General features: G+C 36.9%; 1 protein-coding gene across 2 annotated transcripts in view; it reads right to left on the bottom strand.

Annotated features, from left to right (window-relative positions):
* Window positions 1-13,473, bottom strand: part of PREX2 (phosphatidylinositol-3,4,5-trisphosphate dependent Rac exchange factor 2) — a 168,907-nt gene that overhangs the window by 20,203 nt on the left and 135,231 nt on the right. For both annotated transcript variants that reach the window (XM_002198999.6, XM_072924731.1), the window contains exons 36-37: window positions 10,252-10,318; window positions 8,069-8,259 (exon numbers count right to left, since the gene is read on the bottom strand). In XM_002198999.6, the coding sequence (XP_002199035.4) occupies window positions 8,069-8,259; window positions 10,252-10,318 (258 nt within the window). The remainder of the gene's footprint in view (window positions 1-8,068; window positions 8,260-10,251; window positions 10,319-13,473) is intronic.

The following is a 13,473-nucleotide window of genomic DNA, read 5'->3' as shown; positions in this document are numbered from 1 at the left end:
TCCCAGGACAACAGGGCTGAGAATTCCTCATTTCATCCATTTGGTTTCCAAGAAACAGAAGGGGCTGCAGCTGCTCCCAGCTCCTGCCTGCTATCCCCAGTCTCCCATCAGTCATGACAGTATTGATGTGAAGATTAAATGCAAACTTTAAAACAACTTCTGGATCAAACCATTCTGAACTTGACTGAAAAAGTGAAACTAAATTATTTTCTATCACCAATAGTCCATTTGTTTCTGACTGGATGTGATTTTCACTAAAGGGCTGCAAATCGGCTGGACTGATGCACATCAATCCTGAAAAATGGAGCTGTAAAATACAAATACAGACTGCAATTTTCAGAGGAATTTATTATTTCACAACATCTTATCTAATGTCACTTGAAAGGAAAAATAATCTGAGTTTGTGTTGCAGCAAAGTGCATGGTTACCAGGGTAAAAAGGTTACCAGACTAAAAAGGTTACCAGTGTAAAAAGGATCTAAATCATCCAATTCATTCTCAGGTTTCAATTAGGCTTTCAGCCATTCTGTGTCCAAAAAATGCACAAAAATATCACTTAGAAAAATGCCCCGAATAGAAAAGATGAGGTGAAACAAATTGGTTTAGTAGTTATCACAGTCAGAGATGTCAAAATTAATTATGTTCTATGTGAATAGGAAAAAAATGTGAAAAGGCTGTATATATGCTTAGTCTAATTAAAAAAAGCTTCTACTCAAGATGTAATTTAATGCCATTATTATTATTTTAATTACTTTTCTTCCTGTACATCGTAAGCTAATCATTCCTGCATTTGACCACTTTTTACACCAACTACACTACAAGCAATCTTTTACTTTTTTTTTGCTGTCATTTAAATTAATATGTATAGAAAGAATATTATTTAAATCAATGCATAAAGTAATAAAAAACTTAGTGTTAAAGTAAATCCATCTGGAGTAAACATTTTTTGGGGCATTTGTCTATAATTAATAGTGATGGCTGGGTAATATGCATTGATTCCGATGAACAATCTGAACAAGAAAATATAATAAAACTAAAAAGGAAGACAAATGTTGTTCAGGACTATAAAAAAATGGGTGTACAAAGTATAGGCAGGCCTAATTCAAGATTCTTCCACAAGCTCTAAGATGTTCTCATTGTGGAAATATGTTTCCATGCAAGTAAAACTGAAGCCTGCATTCTCTGTGCCCACATACTCAAACTTTGCTGAACAGCCTTGCTTCTCAACAGAGGTAAATTTGGCCAGCCATTAAGTATTAGAGAGAAAATGAGCATGAAGATCATACACTAAACATTACTGTATTTCACAGTTACAGTAAACTCTGCTGGAGCCCGGGACTTAGTTTTAGTCCCTTTATGAATCTTTGTGAAGATAAGATGTTGCCAGTGTGGAAAGGCCACTATAAAATCAGTGTTGGATGGAACCCGTCCACTGAAGGCCAGTCTAACATATAGAATGCCATTATTATGCACACGAAGTGTATTAATTTCACTCTGAATTGAAAACAACTTCAAAAAGTAACTGTCTGTGGAACACACACCATCACCACTCAGAATGTGCAGCCCATGTTAAAGGGATGTTCTGCCTTTTATCCATTAAGCATCAGCACGCAGGGATTTCATTCACAACAGGCACCGCTGTGGTTACACAGTTGTGCAAACCTCAGAATAAAGTATCCCAATTCCCTTATCAGGCCACCATCCTACAACAGGATAATCAAACCCAGATCAACCAGATATTTTCAGACACAAACTACCAACAGATTTCTAACCTATTGAAGTAGATGGCATGAACTTATCAAGCCAGAGAATCAGTCTTGGGAGGTAAGTATCTATTAGTCATATATTTCTATCAGGAGTATTTGGTTCCATATTAGTAATTTTTAATAATGAAGTATGAAACACAAAGGAGGTAATGTTAATTTTTTTTCTGCAGATATAAAGATTATTGTCATCCAGTCTATTTCCAGAAATAAATATAGGTATTCTACCTCTTTAAACCAGATAGATTTTCAAAGAAAAATTAGGAAGAAAAAAAAAAAGGCACTTCTTTTTACTGCTCTTCATCTGTCAGTGTTAAAAAACTGCAGGGAGCCTATTTTCACAATCATTTTTCCTGTAAGATCTTAGCACCTCTAGTCAGCTGGAAATGTTGCAAGGAAGCAATTGCGCTATTAAATATTCTTTGCTTGATGAGAAAACAACATTTCCAAAAATTTGAGGTATTCCATGCCTTTTATTTGCTTATTTTCCATCATACTTGCAAAAATAAACAAACACAATCTAAAGGCATCTGAAACCTTAGCTTTGGCCATTATCTCTCATTCTATGCAAAAAGTCTTTCCATTAAAGGTTTCTCCCTCTGTAAACTGACAAGTAAATCTGGTAAAAAATTGCAATTTACTTCTTATCTTGTAATAATTCAAGCTATTCATGTACCTCTCCTTATGCCAAAAATTAAAGCAGATCTGGGAACATTTTTAATTGGGTTTGTTTTTTTTTTAATTTTAATTTTTTAAAACATTTAGATTGTTTGAGAGGTCCTATTTTATTTTTATTGTGCAGGAGATTTTGCATGAAAACCACCAGTTTCAAAGACCTGGACTGCAAATAAGGCAATCGTGCAGGAGCTGAAGTATGAAAGGATGATTCTACAGAGCACAGTAATAGCATTGTTGTCAACCCTGCTACTAAACATCCATAATGTTAAAAGAAGACCAAATAGAAAAAAAGCACACCTTGAAATCCATACTAATAACAACTTAGATCCATTTTTTTCTGTCTCACTGCATTTAATGCTCTTCTCTGCATTTTCAGATTGCATTTTAAACAAGAGTGTCTAGGAATTTAACAGTTCAAGAGAACAGTGAGATTATAATTCATCTAGTATATGTATAAGATACACTAGGGGTGACAAAGCAAAAATGTACCAGATTGCCTATGAAAGACAAATATAGAGCAAAATAAAACAATTACTGCTGTAGGATCAGTATAGCACTATTTGTGCTAAATGTCTTCCTTATTTTATTTTAAGACAAATTCTCATATTTCAAAATTATTTAGCTGGTTTTAGGTAGTAACCAGCGCAGAATGTAATACTCTATTATCCTAAATCATTTTACACAAAGAGAAGTTTGTTTATGCCTCAGTGGGTATGGCTCATAAAAATATACTAATTGTAGACAGACATAACAGAACTACCATTTTAAAAAATAGAAGAGAATCTTGACTTGCTAAATGAGATGGTAACAGGACTAAAAGCCCAGTTGAGACCAGATGGCTGGAGAAGGGTATGGATTCGTTTTTCAGTCTGTGCTAACCTGTCTCCTGAAAATAGTCCCATTGATTCATGAAAGCTTTCTTACTGGGGAGCTGATAGTCTAAATACAGCTGCAAAATTGCAAAGATTTTCTTTGTAGCATGCACTCATTGAGCTCAGAACTAAATTCTTAGAGGAAAACTTCTGAATCTGAAAGGAACAATTCTTATGACTGAATGTCAAAAATACAAATTCGGAGTACCTATTTTTCACCTTGTTTCATTTGATTCACAGAAAGGCAGCTGGGCATGATGGACAGCTTATGGTGCTACTCTGCTTTGCAATGTGGAAGATGAACAGGTTTAGCTGGATTGCAGGACCACTGCCAGCTACAGGAGACAGCATAATCAACACTTGGCAAAACCTGCCTCATTCTTCAGCCAAGTGTCTGCCAGCCAGAACCCCACTGCTTGGAGGATGGTAACACTAAGGAGAGAATTTCGGCAGGGGAAATTAAAATTCAGAAAAGAAAATAAGACTCTGATTTTTTGGGGTTTCATCAAGATTATAGAAGATTTTTCCCTTGATCCTCCAGGAAATGCAAAAATTTAAATAAACTTGGGATTTGTTTCACTTGGATGCTTTAAATTATTCCTTTGAGCTTGTAAGGCCTATGGTCCCTGAACAGACTTCTGCAGATGCTGAACCTAATTTCATTTTGGCACAGAAAGAGTCTAGGACATGTCTGTGCAGTGCAGTCTTGCTCTTCTCCCTCAAGCAGGAGCTAGAATCATGATTCAATAAAATTTAAAAGTGCCTTTCATCACCTGCATTAGTACAGACTGATAGCAGCTTCAAACAGAATGAGCACAAGCAAAGAAAGCAGGAGGTTGTTTACAGGGTGACAGCTGGCTGGCAGGCAGAAATATAATTATGAAAGATAAAAAAGGTAAAATAAAAATGCAAACTGTTGATTTCTCAAACTAATTCAGAGCTCTGTTCCTCTTGTTGATCAGCAAGGCATGTTCACTTATGATAATCTAAGGGGAGGTTTGTGGCACTCACACGTCACTTAGGACAGTGAAGGTTGAAGGGACTTATTTTCCCCCATTCTTGGTTTTCTGATGCTCAAAATGTATTTGGAAAGAACTGCTGTCTGAAATAGATATAGGATTGCAGGCTTTAATGTAAATTGGTAAACATATTGTCATAATAAAAATCAAAGAAAAGCAATCACCAGCAATTCAAAATCCCCAGCATTATCTTGGATATAGGGATGAAAGTATGAACTCTGTCAAGCTGTTTCAGCCTAGTGCAGCGTAAAAAGCAATTTAATATGGATCACAGAGAAGTCAGAAACCAAGACACTGTTGATCCAGAGATCAGCAATCACTGTCAAAGCAGACAAAGCTGCTGTTTCATAGTTCTTGGCCTCTCCTACATTGGACTGTCACCCAGTGCCTCCCTCACAAGGTATCTGGGACTTGCTTCTGGTTGTAAGAGCAGTGGCAGAACCTCCCCCTGCCCCCTTGTCAATCCATGACACCTAAATTCAGAGAACACAGAAAGGGCTCTCCAATCAGTTAAATAAGAGATGAATAAATTGAGTGAAGGAAGGTGTGTGTGTATATATATATATATATATATATATATATATATATATATATATATAATTCTATTAAATGTATTTAAACTTTGACAGATTAATGTCTTGCTCAGTTCCCACTCCCCATGAACAAAAGAAAGATGATGATGAGCAGAGTACCCTGTACTCTTCCAGAGACTCTCAGTCTCTCCCCTAAAGACCAATAATAGAAACTGAGTTAAAATGAGGGCTTTTAAAAAGAAAGTATGGGGGAGCCTTGCTCCAAGTTGAGCTTCATTTTTAAGCTGGCAAGACTGACAAATGAATAGATTTTCAAAATTTAATCTGCAAGAAAAATTAACATCTTTCCCCCATCTATTTAGCTAATAGCATCTGCCTATAATATCAGTTTTTCAACTCATTTAGTATCTGTGGCCTAGCGTTAAGTCATGAGTCATTGACCTGGAGCCTACAAAACGTGAAGTTCTGCAACTGATCACAGTCATGGACTTCCCAGTATTTAGTTTCTAAGAGCACAGAATGCCAGATACACTGCTGAATACAACCAGAGATAAATATCCCCTCTAACAGCAAATCAGTAGCTGGAACTCTAAGGAACTAGCTAAAAAGCTAAGGAGCACTATTTAGCAACATTATCTGCCCTGATTAAATACTACTCCAACAAACAGAAGAATTTAGCCTTAGAAATTATGAGCATAAAGCAAAGTCTTCTGTGTATGGGACTTGATACATCGAGCATCTTGCTCTTACTTCTCGTGTCTTCCTCACAGGATTTTGTGTTGCTGCAAGACTGTTTCACTCTGAGAGCAGCAAGGGGAATAGGTCCATAAAAATACTGCAGAATTTAGCACTAGAAATGCTGAGCACAAAATTCACTGAGCAAACCTACAAGCTGAAAACAAAGCAAGCTTTCTATCTGGGCAAAAGCAATTTCAGAATGTCAAAAGCCAAAGTCCACTTAGTACTGGCCTAGGGAGACCAGAAAGAGAAAACAGTACATAAAATGACTTTTTATGACTCCAAATGCTAAGGAAAAACTTCTTTATCCATCCATCCAGTTTCCATCTGCAACAGTAATTTCAGGAAATTGTTATTAAAAAACTTTCTTAGCCTTAACCACCCAAAGGGACTTATTTCCCTTGGAAGAGTGAATGAATCCCTTCTTTTCTCTAAATACATGAGTTTTCTTCTGAGCTTCCAGGTACAAACCCCTACGTAACTATACAGTTTCTCAACTAGCCCATTCATTTTTCCTGGAGGGCCTATCTTAAAATATCTGATAATGCCAAGAGTTGATGTTTCTTTCTCTGAACAGATGGTAGTCACAAAGGCAGTATTAATGTACAAATGAAGTAGCAGTATCTTGTACCAAAACTCAAATGGACTCACTGTAAAGTAGAACTAGTCATGCTTTAAAGAAAACCATCTTGCACTTTACTTTATGTAAATAGATGATGATGAATCCTTTAACAGCTAGACAGAAACCCACACATAACACTTTTAAATCCCATTCCCATGCTCATAATACAGTCTTTAAAACCAATATGTTTGTTTTCTAATTTTTGTGGTTTTAAAATACACTAAAATACACTTCTATAGACAGTTCAGAAGTCTTTACCTTTAAATTAGTCCTAGTTTTGAGCAGAAATGTGATGATGAATTAATTTTCATCTTTAAAAATTGCTCATGTTCAGATTTAAGCAAACCACATCTTATTCAGTCACCAAATTATTCTGAATAATTTGTGACCTACACACTATGGGGTAATAGTTTATTTGGGTAGTTCTGACTTCAGTCTTAAACGATCAGAATTTTTAGCACAAATGCACCGATAAATTCATGAAATGGTGATCAAACACAGAGGCAGTCCTTTTCAGCTTAAAAAAACCCATCAGAATTATGCCCGACACCTTTTCTGATCACATGAGACATGAAGCTGAAAGCAAGACAAAGAGAAAAGCTGTACAGCCTCATGGTCTTCTAAAACAACAGTGTAATGACAGCCCAAGCTCCACAGCATTTGCATCTTCATACAGTGACTAGTATTACATAACAAAGCTTTTTCCTGCTATTCCCTAAAATTAAGTACAGTATATAGTATGTTATGTACACTTGTACCACTGACAGAGAGCAATACCAATACTCTGTTGCCAACTCTCAAATGGCAAACACTGTCTTTATGAAACTTATTTTTTTTTGGCTGTATACGGACCTTTTCCTTTTTTGCACGCCTGATAAGCTGCATTGCTTATGTGTCAATTGCCTTTTTCCTTCTCCCCTCCTCAAAACTCTTTGGAAGAAAGGATTTTACTTAAAATGAGGAGAAAATAATGCTCATTCTAACACAAGGTATTGGTAACCTTGTCTGCTAAAATAAGGACTTGCATAGATCAGAAACTAAGCAACATTTTAAACAGACTGCTACCCCTGATCTACAGTTTGGAATTCTTATGAATAGAGCATATTTTTAGTATCAGATTATTTGTAGATTCATTTGTTTGTTTGGGTTTTTCCCCCTCTCCAATTTTAGTCTTTGCTTTTTTGGTACACTGTCCCAAAAAATTTGTAATCTGCCCAGGTGGAGCATAAACATATTTCTGTCTGTGACAAATATGATTAAGTACTAGAGAGCTCTGTGGTGATACTATTGTCATATATATATTTGTTTATTAAAATCTCTTAGGGTTGATGACAAGGTTCAGTTGACTGTATGTCAGTCTATTTTTCGGTATTATATTAAAAACATCACCTGTCCTTTAGGCTAAACCTGAGGTGTACCTGCAAAAATGCATATGACTTATGTTTCATCCTGTTTCCCTGAATCAACTCTACCATTATTCCCTGTACCATACAAAGTAAATAAAAATTTCAGCATTTTTTGCCTGTATTAAGAGTTCAATATCATACGTATTATTCATCTAGGTAACATTCCTCTTTCTACTTTAGCAATTAAAATTACTGATTTGAATGAAGAACAATCTCATTACAATGGCACAAACATAAAAAAATTGTACTGTCCATTTCTGTCGATCACTGCAAACATAGTTCTAGAATTTCCACAAATCATTTCAAGTGCACTTGCTATTTTATGTAAGATATTAGACATTTCATGCAAGATCCATCTCTAAAAAGAGCAGCGGTCTCCAACCTGCAATGATGGAGTGACTGACTGCAAAAAAAGGAGGAAAAAAGCAGTTTTCCTACCGGTGGACTCCGCTGTTGCACATGATGATGTGACAGGCTCCCAGCCTGCTGCAGAGCTCAGACGACACCGAGAGCAATCCGACGCCGGAAGCGCTGCACGCGGTGTACGCGCAGGCAGCCGTGCGCTTGGAGCGAATGAAGGACCCTATGAGCCGGTACAGCTCATCCAGGCAATTGAGAGGCCTCATCAGCTGCAAGGAAGGAAGAGAGATATTTCAGTATTTGCTCTTGAGAGCACATGAAATACCCTAACAGAGTAGGTCATCAGAGATGCAAGTAGAACACCAGGTCTGGCTGAGAAAGCCAAATTCCATGACATAAATACAATACATGGAGTCTTCTGATGCATGACATATGACAATTTTCTAAAGCTTTTCAGTTCTTCCCAGTCCTGCCTATGGAAGTGTTTTTCAGTTCAATAGACTTGATTGTCCCATGAAAGCTGTGTCCATTAATGGACTGGGAAAAGAAGGGAAGACAAAGAAGCAACCTACAACTGTACACAGATACAGAAAGAAACCAAGACTTTTTATTTGACTTGCTGAGAAAATCAGCTTACATTTATGACAACACTGTCCTTTATTTATCAAATGTCTACTTCTTCAGCCTTAATAACAACATCAAAAAATAAAAATTAACAGATGTGACAAAAACCTACTACAAAGCAAGAACAGTTAACTTTGTAGTAAGACTTAAAATAGTCCCTGCATTACTGTACTAAGAATGAACGAAGTAAAGAAGGCAGCTTTCAAGCTTGTTTCAAAGCTTGTGTCAGAAGAGAAGCCTTCAAAAGTGGTCTAGCAATGAAAAGCATTATCTCATGGTACTTTGTGTAAATGAGATGTTCACAATACACATTTTCAGACCACCTAATTCCAAATTCCCACTTCTCTTTATTCCAGAAACACATAAAGATTCCAACAAATCCCCATGCTACTCAAAGAATTAATCTTTTGAAAGAAAGATTAATTTCCTAAAGACAGTTTTAACTAGTTAGAGAAAAGGCAGCCTCACTTAGTCCTATGATAGTTACTTCATTGAAAAGCATAGATGTCAAGAAAATCAGCTATAAAAAATAGCATATTTTAACCTGGGTGCAAACAGATTTAACTTCATTTAGGTCCTACTGGATTAACTTGCATCTGTCTAAATTGATTTTAGCTGGTGTCATCTACTAATGCAGAGCTATGGACAATGAAGTGAAAGGCACAGCTAAAACTGGATCATGCACTTGGCTTGTTCCAGTTTCAAAATAAATGCATTAGGTTAACCTAGCATCCCTTGGTCACACGTGGATTATGAGATGCTTTTCCAAGGCTCTTGCCCTTGAACTTTTTGCTGAAATAGACAGGGAACAAGTTTAAGGAAAACAAGCACTTCCCTCACAGCTAAACATTCCTTGCTGCACCTGTGACTGCTAGGCAAGCTGCTGAGTCCCCAGGGAAGGAATTGCAAATGTCCTTCTTCCCCCGTGTGCAGCCCTGCATGGATCCAACAGAAACCACCAGTCTCTTAAAACCAGGGCTGATATTGACATAAAATTCTAGTCTGTCATAGGGCTCAGTTGATGAGCACTGTTATTTCTCAAGCTATAGTGGCTCAATCACTTTAATAGGCAAGACCCCAGGAATTTCTTTATTCCCCCTACTGGGGTACAATACAGGAATTAACTCTTCAACGAGAGAAGAAGGTATTAAATGAATTTTTATAGCCCCTGGGATCTCTCAGACACAGAGGTTTAAAGACAGATGAAAGCATTTGAAGAAGGCCTAAATAAGCCGATTCAGAAGAAAGTCTTCTGAGCAGGATGCTGAAGGAGTATTTAATTTGGAAAAGCATTTCCAGCTTTCAGTACAAAGAATTTGTGCCTGCACCTGTCCTCCCCCATCCTACCCCACATGCTCCTAGGACAGTAGCATTGCTCTGAAAGCACAGTGAAAAAGGAAGGTAATGATTCCTCTTCTCAAACACAGATACCCTCCTGCCACACCTTTTAATACAGAACCACATGGCACCACCAACCCCAAAAAACACAAGAGGGACAAAAAGCTGCAAGAGAGCTCCTCCTTTCCCTGCCCCTCTCCCGCCCAGCTTTAAACAAGTCAATTTTTGATGGAATAAAGTCTCAGTAACACAATGTGTACCATGCGGAGTTTAATTAAGCACTTAACATCTTTACTTACCTTATCTATATAAGCTGCTTTAGATGTTGAATTTGGAGGCAAGTTTGACTTATCCAGGTAGAACGCCCTGAAAGAACAAACAGATAGGGTAAGGCAAAAACTAATTGTTTCAAGTCCTGAACAAAATTTCTACAAGGGACTATTCTTAGACATCTTAAGGCTGGAGGGCTTTTTACCTTATGGTAAGAGAGGGCCAAGGAGTAATAATCAACATGCACTATCACTCCTTCTTTTAAAGTAATTAAATAAAAACTAATAAAGTAATAAAATAAAGAACACTTTTTTGTTCTGGAGACAAAAAAACTGCCCCTCTGCCCTTTGACAATACAGTGCAAAATTCTAACATCTAGTCATCAGAAAAAAAAAAATGGGATCTGAAAGTGATTTTCAACAAAGCAACCCATGAAAAAAAAAGGTCTGTGTCAACTGTATGGATTTTAAGAGTGACTTTGGGAAAACTGGCATGGAGTTAAGCCTGAGCTTAACATTCTACAAGCTTTTTTATAGTTGCTGTATATACGTGTAGTAACATAAAAGCAGAATCCCCAACATGAAACACAGTACTGACAGAGGAAACATATATATGTTCATAATATAGAAAGAAACCAAAAAGCAGAAACCCTACAGGGGACAAATATGCATTGTACATGTCTTCTTCAATTCAGGAACCCTAGAGGAATTTTTGTTTTAACTTTCCAACTTATAAGCACATTTATTGCTCATCACAGAGGAGCGATCATTAAGCATCTAATAGGTAAAAATCGCTCTTTGTGATAAGATCACAGGTCTTATTGCCTCTGCAGCAACACTTAAATGTCTGTCACTGCCACAGCAGTGAGGTTGGACCAGATGATTTTTAAAGGTTGTCTAACCCAAACCATTCCATGTTTCTCTGATCACAAAACTCATTCTGCTGGTTGGAAAGCTCCTAAAAGCTCCTGTGGCAGCTGAAAATAGAAATATTTGGTAGGCCTCCCTACCTAACAGTGAGAACCAGGCAACAGCTACTAATGCAGAAACTCTGGGCAACATTTAAATGAAACAGAACAAGAGAAACCCAGTTGAATGATGGAACACGTAGGACAAAAAAGAGAAATTCTCCAGTGCCAACCTCAAGGTACCACTGTGATCTAGTTCCACGGTGTGTGCTCAAGGCACAGACCTGACTCAAGGTCACAAGTGAGCCACAACCCAGGCTGGAACTGAAGAGTTTGGCAGCCAAATTTCAGTTGCTCTATAATATGGGAAAAAAAAAAAAAAAGAAAAAAAAAAAAGAAAAAAATTGTCTTCTTGCATGTTAGCTCTCAAACAAGTTCAGCTGGATCTCCCAGTCATTAAAGCACTGATTCATTAAAGCACCGATTACAGCACCGTACTACACAAGGTTGAAAATTTCTCCCCCTCTTATTTTAATATTTTATCTAGGACAGAAGTTACATTGTTGCATGCTTGCTGGGCAGGGGTGCAGACCGCAGGTCTGAATACCTGCTACTCTTCAATAATCTGGAATAACTGAGTTGATAAAAAAATACATCCACCTTTTATTTATTTGTTGTTTGTAGTTTTGAAAAACAAGTTCTCCCAAATTTAAGGTTTCAATTAATTCAGATAATCCAGTTCTGTTACTCCATTAAGCCTGTTGCATGATCCACAATGCACTCTGTGTCAAAGAAGCTGGACAGTATTGAAAAGAAAAGAGGTTTGTAGAGAAAATTACTCATAAATCACTTTGAGTGGCCGCAGCACATAAAAGCTACCTCAGCAGCAGCAGACCAACCTTTTTTCTTTGTTAGCAAAGCTACAAAACAAAGCCTCACGCTGCTGTCCACTGAACATTATCAGACTGAAAGCCTATACTGCTTTTTCCTGCCATACAATAGGGAAATCTGCTTCATTCAGAGACTGTTCAGCAATCCCATCTCTTTGGACTGTTATTCCAGCAAATTCATCTGCATTAAATGAAACCAGAAACCAAATATGGAACAGTACACTAATTAAGGGAGTACATGGGAAATAATTAACTCAGGGTATAAAATGAAGTAACAGTGACACTGGAATGGGATATACGGTTACAGGAATTTCTCCACTAATTCAGGCAATTATAATAACCTAAAAAACCCAAATAAAAAATTAACTATACACAACATTCATTTTAAATATAAAAATATCCTGTTATAAGTGACACTATTCCTTCCCCATCAGATAACACCCCCAGATGTTTCTCAAGTGCTTTATTTTTATTGCTTTTCATAAAAACTGTCTTCAGTATTTTACAGAACATGACAACCTGCGGACAGCATATAAATTTCCAAAGCACTTCGCTTAATTACTAAATGCTTGTTAAGGTCCTTAATCACATTTTATGGGAAAAGTTAATGGCAATCTTGGCATTTTGCCCAATTTGGACAATATTTTCTAATCCATTTGAAATGAACCAGAATGAAATCATAGTTCTTTGTCTCCAAATGTGATGTTAGTTTAGCTTTTAAAGCTTTGCAATTTCTCTAAGATCCAGCAGAAAAGCCTTCCTTTAAAAAAAAGAAAAGGTAGATAATCCAATATACAATAAATCTACTGGGATTATTTCTGTGTTTGATTTTTGTAAGATACCCCCTACGCAGCAATGTCAAATAATAGGGACAAGTCTCTTGGGAAAAACTAACACTGGGATAAGGTAACAAACATCCTAGGATTCAAAAAGTAAAATCTCTCACAAGATAAAAGGCTTTCCCAAGATGTCTTCCCAGAACTTGAGTACAAAGGAAATGCAGAAGTACTGATGTTTATTTAGTGAAGCATTTTACAGGGTATCCTCCAAAACTGACATAGACATGTGTAAAGTCCTGAAAATTGAAATTTTGCAAATAAAAGCCTAAGCAAGTTCAAGACCTGCAGAGACACACATTCCTGAGTAACTTCGAACAGAAAGATAATTCAACAAATCCAAGTGTTTAGTCTTATTCTCAATTTCTTGTGCCAGTAAGCCCACAGGGTCATCCTAGGTATTGCTAATATATTTTTTAAAATACAAGGATAGTAAAGAAATAATTGGAGAGGGGAAGGTAACTGGGTTACGGCATTAAACACCACCAAGTTGATGGTTCTGCTCTAGAAAGGTTTTGCTTTGGTGTTATAGCATAGAAGAATTTAGCATTTTATTTCCACACCACTGTGGCAAACATATAAATTAGTTCCTACTGTCCTCAACAGAAGCATGGAAAT

This window comes from Taeniopygia guttata, chromosome 2, assembly GCF_048771995.1.
Source record: "Taeniopygia guttata chromosome 2, bTaeGut7.mat, whole genome shotgun sequence".
NCBI classification, from domain to species: Eukaryota; Metazoa; Chordata; class Aves; order Passeriformes; family Estrildidae; genus Taeniopygia; species Taeniopygia guttata.
The sequence above is the reverse complement of the archived record's forward strand: the minus strand, read 5'-3'. Positions and strand labels throughout refer to the sequence as shown.